General features: G+C 37.0%; 1 protein-coding gene across 2 annotated transcripts in view; it reads right to left on the bottom strand.

Moving 5' to 3' along the window:
• Positions 1 to 1,252: 1,252 nt before the first annotated feature.
• fto (FTO alpha-ketoglutarate dependent dioxygenase) overlaps positions 1,253 to 19,141 on the bottom strand; it is a 165,758-nt gene continuing 147,869 nt past the window's right edge. Inside the window, exons 9-10 of one of the 2 annotated variants that reach the window (XM_046840527.1) lie at positions 6,742 to 6,882; positions 1,253 to 3,348 (exon numbers count right to left, since the gene is read on the bottom strand). In XM_046840527.1, coding sequence (XP_046696483.1) covers positions 3,342 to 3,348; positions 6,742 to 6,882 — 148 coding nt within the window. In that variant the 3' untranslated portion in view covers positions 1,253 to 3,341. Of the gene's footprint in view, positions 3,349 to 6,741; positions 6,883 to 9,495; positions 9,773 to 19,141 lie in introns of those variants that run through there. The other variant, XM_046840528.1, reaches the window with a different exon arrangement.

Raw genomic sequence — 19,141 nt, forward strand, 5'->3', positions numbered from 1 at the left:
GATGCAAACTGAGGTGGCAGAAATGTCACCGGGATGAATAGAAAGGACAGAAGTGGACTGTCTCCATGATACCGCATCAGTCTCAGTGTGATAGAGGCAGTCGTGACACACCTGAGTAGCTGTTTAACCCTTGAGGATACTGAGCACCGTTGCCATAGCAGCTATTAACTGCCATAGCAGCCGTTAACCAGGAGGCTCATGGGTCTGACAGGTCCACTCACAGGCAGTTAACAAAATGAACTGCCCGATGTGTTTATCATGAACGTGTGCACATACGCACACACACACACGCTCAAGGGACCTTCTGTCACACAGAATAACCTACTCATCAGTCTATACAGAGACCTAGAGAAAGGACAGGTAAAGCAGGAAGAAAACACACAAACACATGCACAGTCTTACTACTCTTGTGAGGACCTCAACCTCAAACTAACCAAAAACTTACCAAAAAATATATAGTATAATATTGCCAGTTTTATTTTCTTTGTGGGGACCAGCCAAATGTCCCCATAAAGACAAACCTTTTAAATATTTCTCTCCTTGTGCTTTAACCAAAATATAAAAATACCCAGACACGTGTTTATGAAAATTAATTAAAGTGGACTTTCTATTGATATTAACTTAACTTTGACATTTTCTTGCAAATGATGTAAGAAATCAGAAAAAGATTAAAAAATCTGTCCCAAGTTCTTGAAAGAAGAGGATGTGAGTTGAACTTTTTCTCTCTCTCACTTTCTCAGGCTCTCTCACACACAAACAAACAGACAAAGGTGAACTTAGTGACACAGAAATTCTAACATACCAAACACATACTGTGGTAACCCATGTATGAGAAAACTGTCAATATAAATTGTTTGGTCATGGATTTGTTAGTGATATTTCATATGGCAGCTCTATGACCAGTCACACACTATACAGGCAAAGGTTTTTGGACACCTCACTATAAGATTGCTATGTGCTTTTTGAACATCCGATTCCACATTTGAATCCTAATTTGTTGTTATAATAACCTCTACTTTTTCACTCCATTATGGAGTGTGCTTGTGGCTTATAAAAAAAAATCTTTGTGTTTCCATAAACATCATTTATTCTTCCTAATAATATATAAGATACAGTGTGGTTTTCAGTTTCAGTGTGTTGTGGAACTGTACTAGGTATAAGATAATAAAATATAGCCAGGGATATCCATTACTAAGCAGTGAAGAGGTGTTGTGCATACATACAGAAATCACCATCCATGGATAAAACAGTATCTTTGTTTTGTTTTGTTTTATTTTCTATTATAACTAGTGCTTTGCACACACAATGCATTAAGAAATGCAGTAGGCCTTGAGCACTAAAGAAAGAATTTGGTACAACACAGAAAGCAAAACAAAAAGGAAATAAAAATAAAAATAAACACACACAAAAAAAATAGATACAATCAATACAGCATTATCGCAGCAACACAATATTTGGCAACAACTCTAAAACCTCGGAAGTATAAAACACATTTTAAGCCTCTGAATCAAAGATCATAATACAGGTGATCTACTGTAACACTGATGACATAGAATAAAAAGCTTTAAAAAACAACACAAAAAAGAAAGAAAGAAAGAAAGAAAGAAAGAAAGGCTGCTTGGCTTCAACAATCATCCTCTTCCGTTCATTCTCAGCTAGTGTTCTAGCGCTTTTCTTTCTTGTGCTTCTCTCCTCTACAGGATATCCACTATTCTCCTTCCATCCTTCATTCATTTCACCGTGGGTTAGTGCAATGTGTCTCTGGTTTTTAGTTTTGTGGAGATGATTGTGTTCCTTCTTCAGCCGGTAGAAGAAAGAGCAGAGAGAGAGAGAGAGAGAGAGAGAGAGAGAGAGAGAGAGAGAGAGAGAGAGGAAGCAAGTGGACAGGCTGTTGGAGTTACGCAAAAGCAGGAAGTGAAGGATTCAGTCCGAGCTGCCTATCAACACTAATCAGCCTGGGAGGACACACACACACACACACACACACACACACACACACACACACACACACACACACACACACTTGCATACACAAACCCACTCAGCTATGTTCACATGGTTTAAAATGAAAGGTCTTATAAACATTTTACCTTCGGGGAAAAAAGAGAAGTGTAAAGATTCACCGTTTTGAATTTTTGAAACATTTCAGATTATTCAGCCTTGAAATCCAGACCTCCAGCTTCACTAGCTTTGTTTTTTGATATCATTTTGTTAATAAATCCAGAAACCACCAGTTTCAAAAACTTTTCAGAGTCCAGGAATTGCATCCTGCATCTGAAGTATTAAGCATGCTGCAGTGCTTTTCCAATGAAGCCTACGGCCAGAAAAGTATTCAAAATTCATCACGCGCCGTTTTTGTACCTGTCTTTTCATGTTGGTCCAAGGAAAAAGGGGTGTGGCCTGTGCCTGTCAGTCATAGTCAGTCTCCATATTTTTTTTAAACTATGCAGACATAGCTTTATCAAAAGGATTTCGTTTTACACTCACATATACACACACAAGTTGAGATGAAATCAATACGAAAAGTAGTAAATGTGAACATACACACTGCCACGCACATACACGCAATTAATTATCACATCCACAGACCCCTGTGCACACTCGGAGATGTACTTTATAGTAATATCCTAAACACACACAAACACACACACACACACACACCTGCACACATAAACACCCAAACATACACTCTCTTCCAGGCATGTTCACATACACCTACACTTGCAGACAGAAGCAAACACACAATTGTCATCAACAATACTGACACACAAAACTAAAAGCTACAGCATGCCATGACACTTAATGATATCTTTAGACATCAGTCACATGCCCTCCCTCCATCCTGGTGGCTCTGTATCTTCAGATAACTAGTAATAAGTGTGTTGTGGAGTGCATGGTGTATACTGTATGTGTAATGCAGGACAGACACGGCTTGTTAAGAGACACAAGGTGAACATGAAAAAAATCGTACACAGCTGGATGACTAGGTTTCTGAAAGCTACTGCTGAAATGCTTAAATGCATTCTTCATCGTAACACTAGACATTAAACGACCATGAAGGAAGATATGAGAAAGATTAAAAAGAACCGAGTCTCGTCGCAGTTCCGTTCTTCTTTTCCATCCGTTCATCGATCTGGCGGTGGAGACTCCCGTCTTTGTGCGTGCGTTTGTGTATATATGTGTGTGTGTATATGTTAGTGTATGTGTATGCGCATGTATGTGTGCGAGTGATCATTCCCAGGGAAGTGCAGTTTTTGTGCCACCTGTGCCCACTTCTTCATGATACCTCAATCATTTTCTGTCTTTCATCTGCCTCTCTCTTTAACGGTTTGACAAAATCTTTACATCCTGGAAAAAAAAAAAAAAGTTTTTGTTAAGAATATTTGAAATATAAATGTATTTATAGAGTTTGCACAAATGTGCTGATTGCAAGCAATGAATTTGAAGGTTAACAGATTTAAAGACTTACAACATGATTATGATTTGTCATTTTATAATTATAAATATGTGTACAATTATTCTAATGAAATGGCCTCAAATCTAATTCACACTGGTTTTAACTGGTCATTTGATTGTAGCTTTATGAGTGAAGATTTTTACAAATAAAAAAAAAAAGTGTACATAAATATTCACAGCGTTTGCTCAATACTTTGTTGAAGCACCTTTCGCACCAATTACAGCCTCAAGTCTTTTGGAGTATGATGCTACAAGCTTGGCACAGCTATTTTTGGGCAGTTTCTCCCATTCTTCTGTGCAGAAGCTCTTGAGTTCCATCAGGTTGGATGGGAAGCTTTGGTGCACAGCCATTTTCAGATCTTTCAGGAGATGTTAAATCAGGTTTAAGTCTGGGACACTCAAGAACATTTCAGTCTCGTTCCCATAGCCACTCATTGTTATCTTGGCTGTGTGTTTAGAATCGTTGTCCTGTTGGAAGATGAACCATCGCCCAGTCTGAGCAAGAGACGTGCACTCCTGCGGGACCCAACGCAAACGAGTGCGGCACGGGAAAAGATTTCATTTGTCGGTAAAATACTCACAAGACTCCTGCAAAATGGTCTTTAAAATATAAAAAAGTATAAATTACTAAAAACAAATAAACTGTTATGTATCTACTGCACAAAAGCAACAATGTCAACTAAAATTAAATAAAACGATTTACAGGCACAAAGTCAGAAGTGAACTGGATCATGCGCAGTAACTACTAGAGGACAAAGAAGCAAAATGTCTTAAGCGCAAGACAGAGGAGAATCACTGAGTGTTACAGATATGACTTCATTATTAAAGAAAGGAACATACAACACATTAAAACCCTGGACTGTATTCTTTTATAAGATATCGTTTCAGTTCTATGTTCTGAAAAGTTCCTTGTTAGTGTCCATTTGCAGTCCAAAGTCAAATAAAACGAAATATGTTTGTTAATTTTCAGTTTCTTTTTCATTCATATTTAAAAGAGAAGCAAATGAAACTAAAAAAAAGCAGATAAGCAGGAAGAAGCAGTCAGTAAATTAAACATAAAACTACTTATACATTTTACCTGTGGGCTTTTGCAGGTGTGAGCCGGACAAAACTTCGCAGGCGGGAGAAACATAACATAAAACAGCATATTTGCAGGAGCAGTGGGAGCAGGACTGAAATATCCGTCCCGTGCAGGTCTCTAGTCTAAGGTTTTTATCAAGGATGTCTTAGCACATTGCTGCAATTATCTTTCCTGCAAACCTGACCAGCCTCACTGTTCCTGCCGCTGAAAAACATCCCCACTGCATGATACTGCCACCACCATGCTTCACTGTAGGGATGGTATTGGCCAGATGATGAGCGGTGCCTGGTTTCACCCAAATATGACGCTTGGCATTCAGGTCAAAAAGTTCAATCTTTGTTTCTCATGGTCTAAAAGTCCTTCAAGTGCCTTTTGGCAAACTTCAGGTGGGCTCTCATGTGCCTTTTACTGAGGAGTGGCTTCTGTCTTTTCACTCTACCATACACACCTGATTGGAGGAGTGCTGCAAAGATGGTTGTTCTTCTGGAAGGTTCTCCTCTCTCCACAGAGAAACGATGAAGCTCTTTCAGAGTTCTTGGTCCCCTCCCTGACTTAAGTGGAAACAGGATGCACCTGAGCTGAATTTTGTGTGTCATGGCAAAGGCTGTGAATACTTATGCACATGGGATTTTTTTATTTTTAATAAAATGACAAAGATTTCTTTCATGTTGCCTTTATGGGGTATTGTTTTTGTAAAATGTTGAGGTCAATAATGAATTTAATCAATTTTTGAATAAGGCTGTAACATAAGAAAATGTGGAAAACCCGTTCTTATGGTCTCGTTTCTAAGTAACAGCAGCAGAGGAACGTGTCTAATGGATTCAACTAATAAAAACATGTAAGATTTGATATTGTGTCATTGAAATGCTAATGAAAGAAGACTCCAGTTTGAGAGCTTTGTAATGTTTTCCACCATCTTCAGGACGTTGAACTTTGCACTTTTAGACAAGATGATCGCCAAGAAATTATGAGGGAAAGATAATTTATAGCTGCTGGATTCAATGTATTTCATTCTTTAATACATTATAATAAAAGTCATTTTTGAAAATCTACTTGTGGTATAAGTGAACAATATAACAATTATATATTTGTGTTCAAGCTAATCAATCACACCAACATGGGCTTGTTGAATGTCCTATTATGTTTTTTCACCACCTTCTGCTACTATATTAAGCTTTGCTCTTCTGGAAAAGTTCATCCGAATGCTCTGTGCATGACAATTGAGTTATTCCACATAAATTTTAATACACCAAAGCTTAGTTCATACAAATACAATAGTTTCTAGACAATTTTGTGGATTTTTTTCTAATAATGTATACAATTAAATGTTAAACTAAAATAGATCAATGCATTTAAGAGAAATAAGCTTTATACATTTGAATTGGAACAAATTTGATTCCAAAGTATCCACTTTTAAAGGTGGTAGGCAGCTAGGAAAACTGCTGATTTAAAAGAAAATGAAAGCACAACCAGAACTAATTTGCATTGAGTAGCACTGCGGTTAGAGCACTATTAGGGTATTTTTTTTGTAAATATAACACGGTGTAGTTTGTTGTAATCTGTGTGTTCTTATGTACACAAGTAAGATTATAAACATTGATAAACATGTAACTGGGAATTACACCAACCGTATAATACAGGCTGTTAGGTTAATTCTTCATTTGTGCGATAGGATAACAAAATAGAGATATCAACCTATTTTTAGCTCTCTAATATTATCTGATTCTTCATCTCAGCCCTGTTCCCTCACTTCCTATCATCTCATGGGTCTCCTTTTTCTGCCAAGTTAAATAAAAAACATGTTGAATTCACTAACGTGAAATTTAAATAGTAGTCAATGCATCGACTTAGTGTATATATATATATATATATATATATATATATATATATATATATATATATATATATATATATATATATATATATATATATATATAGTACAGACCAAAAGTTTGGACACATCTTTATGTACAAGAAATGGTACATATTTGGACAATATACATATGCACTGCTAGTAATATTATTCCACCCTCCCTAAAAAACTTTAATGGAAAGTCAGTTCTTTAAAACATTTATACTGATCATTATTTAAATGAATCATGAGCAAAGAAAAAGCTAACTACGTAGTTAGCTCATTCATCTAAATTAGCTAAATATGTAAGTGTTGTTAGCTAATTAAGCTAAAGGTATACGCCAAACTCTACCTCCAGAGGAGTGACTCCACCCGGCTGATGATGTCAGAGAGGTCAAAAGGTAGGGGCATGTCTGGGTCGTCGCTGCTCCAATATGGTCGATCGACAGGTGCTTCTTCAGGGGGTAGAGTCTGTGCCAGGCTCGACTGGCATCTACATCCATACAGAAACACAATTATCACTCAGGTTACTCTCTGCAGGTAAACAAACAAGGTGCTGATTAATGGCCAGACCAACTGCCAAAAGAATGTTCATAACGACTACAAAATGATCACAACATTTAAAGCATGCTGTGGTTCTGAATGCACTCGTGTTGAAAGTTTCGGTGTTGAATGTATTGGTGTTGAATGTTCTAGTGTTAAATGCCATTGTATTGAATGTTCTGGTGTTTAATATTTTGGTGTTAAATGCTTGGGTGTTGAATGTTTTGGTGTTGAATGTTCTGGTGTTGAGTGCTGTTGTGTTGAATGTTCTGGTGTTGAATGTTTTAGTGTTATTGTTCTGGTGTTGAATGTTTTTGTGTTGAATGTTCTAGTGTTAAATGCTGTTGTATTGAATGTTCTGGTGTTAAATATTTTGATGTTAAATGCTCGGATTTTGAATGTTTTGGTGTTGAATGCTGTTGTGTTGAATGTTCTGGTGTTGAATGCTGTTGTGTTGAATGTTATGGTGTTAAATGCTTTTGTGTTGAATGTTCTGGTGTTAAATGCTGTTGTGTTGAATGTTCTGGTGTTGAATAATGTGTTAAATGCTGTTGTGTTGAATGTTCTGGTGTTGAATGCTGTTGTGTTAAATGTTCTGGTGTTGAATGTTCTGGTGTTGAATGCTGTTGTGTTAAATGTTCTAGTGTTGAATAATGTGTTGAATGCTGTTGTGTTGAATGTTCTGGTGTTGAATGCTGTTGTGTTGAATGTTCTGGTGTTGAATGCTGTTGTGTTGAATGTTCTGGTGTTGAATGCTGTTGCGTTAAATGTTCTGGTTTTGAATGTTCTGGTGTTGAATGCTGTTGTGTTTAATGTTTTGTTGTTGAATGTCCTGGTGTTGAATGCTGTTGTGTTTAATGTTTTGTTGTTGAATGTTCTGGTGTTGAATGCTGTTGTGTTTAATGTTTTGTTGTTGAATGTTCTGGTGTTGAATGCTGTTGTGTTTAATGTTTTGTTGTTGAATGTTCTGGTGTTGAATGCTGTTGTGTTTAATGTTTTGTTGTTGAATGTTCTGGTGTTGAATGCTGTTGTGTTTAATGTTTTGTTGTTGAATGTTCTGGTGTTGAATGCTGTTGTGTTTAATGTTTTGTTGTTGAATGTTCTGGTGTTGAATGCTGTTGTGTTGAATGTTTTGGTATTGAATGTTCTGGTGTTGAATGCTGTTGTGTTTAATGTTTTGTTGTTGAATGGTCTGGTGTTGAATGCTGTTGTGTTGAATGTTCTATTGTGTTAAATATTCTTAAATTAATAAATGTTGTTATAATGTGTTATAAGGAGAATAACTTTATGGTTGTAACAGTAACCCCACCAGATCGCACCACCACTTTATTTCACTTTATTATAAAACAAGATGAAGTTTTAGAACTTGTCAAAATGGATTATAGAATTAAAGTTAGGTCCCAATGCCTTCCTGGAGTTTCTTGATTTAGAATGTCAGTTTGGATTCTTAAGAATATCCCCAGGTTGTAATTTTTGGCAATGAGAGTGTATTTAGTCATGGAGAACTTGGTGTGTGTAGAATAACAAAAAAAAAGAGCTGTCAAAGCAGGCTTCTGATAATAACGTCTTCTGCTAATGATTCTGTTTGTGTGTAAGAGTGCGTAAAAAGCCTTTTTAAGCAGCACACAAAAAAAGCCAATATTTTCTGCTTTATATATGACATCTGTTTAAAACAAAACAAAAAAACCTTTAAGCCCAATGAATGAATTGCATGAAGTGCATGAGTGAAAGAAGGCATGAAGGTTTTAGTTCAGCCCCAGAGCGATGCCTTGGGAACATGCTTGCTGTAATCATACAAGAGACAAACGTGTGTAAATCATCTGCTGAAGAACACACACCTGTGCCTGCACTGACCAACACCTGACCAGGAACACAGGTTGGCCCCAGCATGCAGCTTTGATCTAATCGCACTGATTTATGTGCATACTCGTCATGCTCTAACCACCTGAATTTGCCTCGAATAACTTTGCATAAAATGCAGCAAAAGAAATGTTCATGTGTGTGTGTGTGTGTGTGTGTGTGTGTGTGTGTGTGTGTGTGTGTGTGTTTGCTGTCTAAAGGTGTATAGTAACAGATGGCTGTCATCTGCATGTTAAAAGCAACTCTCTGTTGTGGTGTCTAAATTACACATGATTAAAAGAATCATGTCGCACTCGTTCATATGGATGCATAATAACATCCTATAAAGATACACACACACACACACACACACACACACACACACACACACAGTCTGATTACTAAAGCTTACAACGTTTAAACTTGACAACACCTGCAAAAATACACACTTAGATTAATTACGGGGTCTGTAAAAGATTAGGTCGTTTAAATGTCCAAGAAAAGAATGAGTTTTTGTTATGAATAAATTTGTGAATTCTAATTTAAAAGTATAACATACAGGGTGATGTCATCGCAAAGCTATTTGATGGAATGAATAAACGTAAAAAAGTACAAAACAGCAAACAGTGATATGACCAGGGAGCAGGTATTAAATGTGTAAGTCATTTTTAACCATTACAAGTTCAAATTTAAAAAAAAAAAAAGAGACTTAATTTCACTGTGGGAAAAGATGTATATTATTTATTTGCTGCCTGCTCACACCCTGATATTAACAACATTTCAAGATCCTTTGAAGATGTTTTATAAACCGTATGCATGCTTCTGCTTTCATTTTACATTCAAATTGTGTTTTGGACAGTTTTTCAGCATGTCTCACTGCCTTTAATCCTTTAATTAGTAATACATGCAATGAGTAATTATGTGTGGCAAGTTTCAACGTTACTGGTCCGGGATTGTCTTTGAGATCACAGCTCGTCACCGCTACCAAGAACAATTAGTGCCTACAAAAGAAAAAAACAAACCTTATTATTTCTTCGCCCGAAGTTTGCATTACTTGCGCAATTATTCTTTATAAATCACAACACACCCAATAACTATGTGCAGTTTATCAGATTAGCTTCTTTATTCCTGATCTCGGTAAATCAGGATTTGATTACCTGATGCCATTTCCATTCACATGCTTGTCACTGTATCTCTACACGATTATACAACCAACCATAAGCCTCAGATTAAAGGAAAATAGTTTAATTGGGTAGTAGGGCAGCAAATATCATTAGAAATAGATTTACTAGAATACAAGATAAATAAATAAATCAGACAAACAATTCTGGTACTAAATAAATAAATAGGTATGGCACAAAAAAAAAAAAAGATAAATCATGACAATAGATAGATAGATAGATAGATAGATAGATAGATAGATAGATAGATAGATAGATAGATAGATAGATAGATAGATAGATAGATAGATTTCCTAATGGGGTTCTATTTAAACACAGCAACTATGGTTGTAATGTACAACTTTATGTATTAATATCAGTAAGAGGACCTGTAGATCACATACAGATCAATATTGTCCATTAGGACAGCAATTACCACTAGAAATAGATATATCACAGTAAATAAATAATTTCAGATATAAATAATTTCAATAAATCTCTCTCTGTCTCCCTCGGTCGCTCTTCCTCTCTTCCTCTGTGTTATGAATGGTTCGAGGCCTTTAAGCGGTCAGAGGACAGCCCCTCTTGGCCACTCTTTGCGGTTATATATTTTGTAAGGGCCACTTAATGGTGCCGCGTCTGTCCTCTTAAGTGCTGCATGTCGGCCTGCAGCATCTCGATCGCTACAGCATTACACGCTAAAGATGACAATTAAAACACGGGACGTCCATACATCATCCGTGCTTTACATCAGGGTTCAATCCCAGCATCTGTTAACATGGGCTAAGTACCATAAAGCCACGCAATCACTTCATAAATGATATGATTAGGTGACCTTGTGAGACTGGAGAGTGAGTGTGTGCTGAAATGAGCTCATCAGTTACTGAAGTGGAGAATTAGTGGAGACGAAGCATTATCAGGAGGAAGGAAGGACATCTTACACTGCGGGGTTGCTGAAAAGTACGGCTCGCAAATTTCAATCATTTAAAATATCTAGTACTAGGATGTGTCTAAATATTTATGAGCTCATAATTTTCTATTGCTAAAGACAGAATTTACATTACAAGTAGAACTAGTAGCACAGACATACACTGTGTAAAAATTGTGAAAAAACTGTGTTAAAAAAAAAAAGCACAAAATACATCATAAATATATTATTTTAGCATAAAAACTATAAATGTTCACCACTTAAGGTATAAGATGCATACACTATATGGACAGATTGGCAAGTGTCAAATCATCTGACCATAAGATACTCATGTGCTTTTTAAACATCCCATTCCACATTTAGTCTCCATTTGCTGTTACAATAACCTCCACTCTTCTGGGAAAACGTTCCACTAGATTCTGGAGTATGCTTGTGGGGATTTGTGATCAATCAGCCACAAGGGCATTAGTAGAGTCCGGTACTGATGTAGGGGCCTGGACTGCAGTCAGCGTTCCAAGTCCTCCCATTTAATAGGACTGAGGTCAGAGCTCTATACCAGACCACTCAGGATCAACTTCTCTATCCGATGTAAACCATATAGTCTTGGAACTTGCAGTATACTCAATAAAATATCTCATATTCCACCACAAAAACATGACTACAAGAAAGTGATACTAGAAACTACTCAGCTGCATTATCACTAACACCTATTATTATTATTTTTTTTTAATTTGTTTAGAAATTTGATATTTCGATAGACTAAATATAGAATTAAACATTCAAAATTGTAATTATTTTTTAAGCATATCTCTCCATTAAGAAACATTTATCCTCCATTACCAGACATTATTTTACATGAACAAGCTATACATTTCAAAATTTAAATAGCAAGTGAACACAGCAAGCATTAATTGATGCTAGGCCTTCAGAACAAATTGGCATGAATTATATTATATTAAGCTACTATATAAGCTAGTGCTCTCAGGTGCCTGGATGTCAATCATGGCACCACCCTCCTCACATGCTGCCTCACAAATCCAGCCAATTAGATACAGCAAATTTTAATTAAGAAATCAGATCAGGATGACCAACAATTTGTTGACTCAAGTAATCATTACGTTGACATACTTGATGTATCTAGTTTGTTACTCAGAAGTTATCGAATTGTTTTCTAATGTTTGTAACGTGTTTCATTCAAAAAATTATCATTTCACTCAACCCTGATTGTTGATATGGTGGGAACCAATACTTGTAGAAGAAATCTTCAGTGTCAGGGTGAAAGAATTTTACTTGAAAGTCAAAGTTTTCTTGTCAGAAGCTACTATTTATCCTTCTATGAGAAAGGAAAATTTGACACAGCTTTAAATATGAATTCATTTTTAGGGTTTTTGGCAGACACCCTTATCCAGAGCAACTTTTACCACAACAATTACCACATTTATACACTGAGCTGTTTAGGGTTAAGGTCCTTGCTCAAGGGCCCAGCAGTAGCTTCTGGTATTTAAACAAATGACTTTACAATCTGAAATCCAACATCTTAACCACTGAGCTACTAACAACAGAAATGTATTGAACTGATTTAACTGCTTCATCACACTACACCATTGTTGGTTATTTTCTTAGAACTGCACTCCTCATCGAGTTTTACTCTGTGCCGCAATACTTATTAATGGCGACTTTGATTTAAAGCCTTAAAGAAAATTCCAAAAATCTTGTTTGACAAGTGAAATTTAGTTTAACGACTGCTCACTTACACGTGACATACCCCGGATGCCTGATTAAGTTGGTATCTATAATCAGAAAATTACATTTACAGAATATTTTAGCACAAAAGGCAGGGTAACGATATGCAATTAACATGCAGACGCAATCGTAATTGACAAGCAAATATTCTCACAGGTGTTCATTAAGTATGATGGAAAGAGCATCATATCCTTTTGTTGCAAACATTTTTAAATAACCCAACAAACATCATACCAATTTAATAACTAGGCCATAATATCATAGCAACGGTAATGACTGTTTGATGCTTGTTGACACCCATTCACACCCATAATCATAGAAGATTACTTTTACCACCCTTCGGAAAAACTCGATAGAATATATGCAAATATATGCAGGTATGAATCTAACCTCACACACACACACACACACACACACACACACACACACACACACACACACACACACACATATCCACATAAACACACATACATTGAATAAAGCAGGGAAGGTCGAAACCAGAGAGCGTGTCAAGTGTACGGTGCTGTCTAGATTAACCTCTGAGAGAGCCAGGCCGAGCCTCTCCCGCCTGGGCCGCATTCACCAGAGATTGGCAATACAATCGCTCATTTCAATTTGCCCCGAAACCCTATAGCCCGAGTGCCAGACCTGCTGAAATAGCATGCTAATGCGAAAGTTATCTATGATTCTCTCGCCTGTGGGCCCACTGGGGCCCGCCTGTTCACTAACACACTTGCACACACACAAATATACATATAGCCCATGAATTTCGATTCCCATTGTCCTCCATTTATTCTTATTCTCAATTTACACACACACACACACACACACACACACACACACACACACACACACACACACACACACACACACACACACAGGGTTCAGTGCTGAAACTAACCACTTTAGCTAAAGTGAGTGTTAATTATGGACAGCCAAAGCAGTCAATAAAAGGTTAATGCAGAAGTCAGAGGATAAATTCCTTTAAGCATTGCATCACTTGGCCATCTCCCCGGCTCGCCCTCCGCCTGATCAATACGTTTTACTGTAATGCTCTCTTCATCGATCCTCGTCAACCCAGCACTCCGGACACACAGACGAGAAAAGAAAAGAACAGACAGAAAGAAAGCTATACGGCAAGAAAAATCTGCAAATGAATGAAATGATTAACGCCTGCTGATGCCTTACTGCTCCCCCCACATCCCCCTTTCTCTTACTCTTATGATTTACAAATTGTTCGTCTATCTCTAGTCCAGATCTAGAACTCGCATGGGCAGACTCTCGCTCCGAGCCAGCGTGCTCTTAACACTGTAGAAATGCGCTTAAAAGCGACATCAGTGTTTCAACGAAGGCCAATTACCCTGATGAATGTAGAGTTCGGGTTGGAGGGAGGAAATGCGAGACGTGCAGATGGGAGACAAGGATTATTGGGTTAGGTCATTTATAAACCCACTGCTACAAATGGGCTTGTTTGATCACTACATTAAGGAGAGGTCACACCACGTCTGAGCTGCCAGAGAAAATCGTGGGTCCTGATGTTTTAAACACGATGGGTGTTTTAGAGTCACTGTGATTCTAATATTCGGAGCCAATAGTGGAAATGCTATTGTAGGTACTTTACTTAGGTTTGACCTGAAATATATGTTCCCTTTACTTTTTAAATACAACAGAAGCTAACAGTCAGATTTCCTTCTGTTTTGGGTTATTATAAAAATGTTGTTTTACATGACTTTCCACCTTTTTTTATACACCTACATACTAGATTTAAATACTTCAGCTGCATACAGTGTTTTCCCATCAGTAAAGCATTAGTTCTTCAGTTTGTTTTCTTTCTTAGCCAATAGTACTGTGAACAGGTGTTGATTGTTTGCAACTAGGGACAGACTTACGATACTCTCCACACGGAAACCCAACAGTGTCCTGGCTAATCTTTTAACAGACTTGCGACAATAAAATCATTCATTTGTTTATGCTCATTGAAAATGTCTGATAAGTCGATTTTACCGCCAGAACGGAATGCTGGTGTAATGTGAGAAATTACATTTCTGAAAACAAGCATACTTTCCATTCTTAACATTTTTATTAAGATAAAAAAAAAATCAAAAGTGCTTTATGAAATGATTCTCTTATCCAGCCATTGCTGTTTAGCTACATATCAGTCCAAATAGTCTTCAGGACATTTTATTTACACTTCAGTTTAGCATTAAATAGAGCTCATCAGTCTAGTCAAGGCCAAACTGTCATCTTCTCATTCTACACCTCTTGATCTGGAGTTTTAAACTTGATAACTCGACGGTGTACTCTGGCAATATGCTAGAGTAAGCAAACACTTATAAATTAAGGGTGTCTGTATTGCACAAACTCAATCTAATAAAAAAAAAAAAGTTGTTGAGGAATGTTTTGCTAATTTGCTAACACTAATGGCTATAATTGTCTTAGTTATAGCCTCTTTGCTAATGCCACGTTTGACTAGCATTTTTTACAGCAACGTAACTGGTTATTCAGGAAGTTGAATTACAGTAATTTTATAGTTGCGTTAGAACAAACTTTACCTTGTACGAGGTAAATTTTCACATAAAAACATGACTCATTTATCAGCTTATCAGCAACAAATATTTCTTTTGGCTCCCGCTTCATAATTGGGCATCATTTCCAAACCATCTCTATAATTTCCCCTAAGTATAACGTCACCACTTTGCTGAAACAATATCCAGGCTATACACAGCATGGATTTGTTTTTAACACAATTGCTTTACTTAAAACTCCATTCAGGTGTGCAGCTGGGCGTAGACACTTTAATTAAGAATCCAATCAAACAAGTCATGTAGAAAACAGGTTAAGTAGCTTATAAAAATCATGAAAGTCACGTACACAACAAACGCTTTCCAGTATGACAACATGTCTAAATAATCACTTCAATCAGCTCTTTATAAACAGTCAGATCAAACTATAAGCTACAGGTTCCGCCGAATAAGAGTAGAATAGACTTTATTTGTCACATATACATTACAGCACAGTGAAATTTGCTCAGAAGCTGGGGTCAGAGCGCAGGGTCAGCCGTGATACGGCGCCCCTGGAGCACAGAGGGTTAAGGGCCTTGCTCAAGGGCCCAAGAATGGCAGCTTGGCGATACCGGGGCTTGAACCCCCAACCTTTCAATCAGTAACCCAGCATCATATCCTAAAATAAAATGAGTGTTACCTAAATTAAAAGATTATAAGAGACTAGCATTTCTTGCAACCTAACACTGATGTCCTGTAGATCTGATCTCAGAAAAATGCTTTTGAGTTCATTAAATCTGAAATATACAACAGATAACCCCACCCACAGCTGTCAAACCTTTTCATATGAACCAAGTCACGCAAATGATTTAAAATTTGCAAGGGTGGTACCATGAACACCCTGAAGTCCTTGAACACCTGTGTAGCTTGTTTCATTAAAATATATTTAAATGACTTATTCTGAGTAATTCTGAATAACAACCAAACAAGCTGAAAAATGACTCAATGCAGCAATGCAGGCATATATATAAGACCTGGTTTGATAGGTAATGAAATGTGATACCACAGTCCTGTCGAATTCTCGATTGCGATTGGTCAGAAGGTTTTGATTAATGCTTAAAACAGCAGCTCTTGACAGTCTTCCGATTGATATGGCTGACGTGATATATATTCCACAAAAATAAAAATAAATAAAAAGCAAACAAAAAAATATACTTTATAAAGGAGTCTCCAGTGTCAGGGATTTGTGTGTAGGTTTTTCACCACAGGAAAGTCTTTAGGATAAAGTTGTTTCCACTTTCAGGTTTCTTAACATCTTGTCAAGCTGCGATTTGAGTTCTGTTACAGAAGGACCGTTTACAGTTAAAATAATATTAGTACATTATTATTATTATTATTATTATTGGCTGCCTAAAACGTTTGCCAAGTACTATATAGAGGAAACGTAATGTCATTAATCAAGAACCATTTAAACATATGAGTGAACGTATAAGAAGGTTCGAACACTAAACTAACCGTGTCCATATCTTTAACTAAAGGCATCCGAGCTTTTCATATAGATGTTAACAAATAAAAAAAAGCAGTCTGTGTTGAGAAGAAAAGAAAAAAAAAAAATTATGAGGTCAATTTGCGTGTGTGATATTCTGCAACGGCAGCGTGACATTCGCGATGTGGCAATTTATCAAACCGACTTCGGCCCTGGAGCTGTAGGAAACAACAAATGTTTCAGGAGAAAACACTGGGTGACCAATTCCTAATACATGAACTGTTAGCTAAAAATTTTTTACTCTGTGATGACACTGTTGTAATATGACAAATGGTTTAATAGCTTCAGGCCTACTGATGCTGCTTATCGGTGTTTGAGCAAGTGCATATATATGTGTGTGTGTGTGTGTGTGTGTGTGTGTGTGTGTGTGTATGTTTGAATACTGTAGCCAGTATCCCACAGCCTTTAGTGCAATCTATTGTCTGAGCACTTTGCTGACGGTGCGTTCTGCATGTGACACATCAAACGTGTCACACATGCTCCTTTCATTATAAAACCCTAATAAAACTACCATATGATCAGCCTTTTCCTTATTTAACGGCTATAAAAGGCAGACTGGTTAATTTTTTTCTCTTTCCAGAATACTGCGGTGACTTGGGTGATGCTTTTTTTTGTAACAATGAGCTACCTTTTGAGTGCACCGCCTGCACGTCTAAGTCCATGTGTACAGCAAGAGTTTCTATTAAACCACATGAAACACTGTCTCGTAGTTAATGTCTCTTACGTCTGAGTGTCTGTGGTATCAGTGCACTTTTGGTCAGCACTACATTCTACATGCTGAGGAGAAGGAGTCCCACCCAGCGCACTCACACTCCCCTTAGGCTGTTTGATGTGGCTGGAGCGGGTGTGGGTGTGTGAGTGTGTGGGTCCTGCTCCAACCAGATGCCGACCAATCACACACATGCGAGCACACGTATGCACGCACACAGAAACAAGATGGCTACTAAACAGCCCACATAATTGCGGTAATAAAAGAGGACGACGTGTGTAGTATGCAGCAGGAGAGAGATTGAACTCTCTAAACCAGGTGGTGGTCCATTTTTCCTGTTACAGAAGAAACAAATTACCCAAACACCTTTCCTGATCTTTCTCCTCAGGCCAAGGAAAGAACGCAACCCAGATGTCAAACGCGGCTAATTTATGAGGCAGGTTCAAGCAAACACCGATTGTAAATAAAAATAGCCAGGAGATAAGGATAAAAAGATGAGACTGGACTTCGGTGATAAGTGAATTAGAGCTCTAGAGGAAGTGAAGATGGACAACTGGGACGTTCTCTTCTGCACCTGAGCTGCTCCAGGTGACAAATCATTCCAGACCTCTGGAGCAATGAAGCGATGAAGCTAAAACAAATGTTAGCTCTAGACACAGAATGCTTTGGTTTAATGGGACAGCAGGAATGTCACAATGGCTTAATGTGTGTTACATATATTTTGCCATAAAACTGCATCACAGAGTCATAAGCGTCACCACAGCAAAAGGTTAATGTTTTTCTGTCTCATAATAAAGGACCCAATAAAAAATAAATAAATAAATAAATAAAAATGAACATGTCCTTAAAAGTTAGTATTTTTAATAATAATATTAATAGTAATAAAACAACAACAATGATAATATATTTTTGGTTTTACAAATAATATTTAATATTTACGAATATATATATATATATATATGAAAAAATTATTATTTCAACTATTAGTAACAAAAATGTATTCGTTAATTAAAATAAAATTACTTTAAATGAAAAAATACATTGTAGGATTGAAATTTATTTTAATACAAATTCCATATCAGTTATGAATAAAAACCTAATAAAATGATTGAATTTTTTTTTTATATTATTATTATTAATATTTTTTTTTTTATTAAAACTTCCTGTTTATATTAATGTTCTAAGGTACACTAGTGGGCTTTTGAATCTAAACCAATAAATAACGTCAATTTCTTCTTTCAAACATCTTTAGTTTGTCCTAAGGGTATACAAACATTTTGCACTCCAATGTATGTGTTATGATCAACTAAAGATGTTTATTGCTGACATACTGCATGTTTAAAGTTTGACCTGCACTGAAGTACTGTTTATTTACACAGTGAAAAAGAAATGGTGGGATAAACGGGTAAATAAAAATTCTGAACGAGAAAAAAAAGAGAGAAGAAGAGAGAGAGAAGGGCCTGAGGGAGAGGTTACGAGGTTGTGAATGAGCAGTTTGTCATAGGCGAGCGTTTGAGGGCCCATAAATCTTAGCGTGATCAGGAAAGGGCTCACGGCGAGGCGGCGAGCGTTAACTCCACTTACCCATGTCAGATGTGAGCATGGAGAAGCATTACTTGAAAAACTTGCTGTTCGGTGAAATGTGACTGTAAAACAATCACCTTTACACACACACACTCTCAAGCCTTGTGGGCATCATAGGAGCGGTGCAATAACCTGCTTGATGAATGGTCCTGTTCTGACAGCTATAGTGGCACACCGGTGGCCCGTGTCTGACCCTGAT

Source organism: Silurus meridionalis, chromosome 26 (genome assembly GCF_014805685.1).
Source record: "Silurus meridionalis isolate SWU-2019-XX chromosome 26, ASM1480568v1, whole genome shotgun sequence".
NCBI classification, from domain to species: Eukaryota; Metazoa; Chordata; class Actinopteri; order Siluriformes; family Siluridae; genus Silurus; species Silurus meridionalis.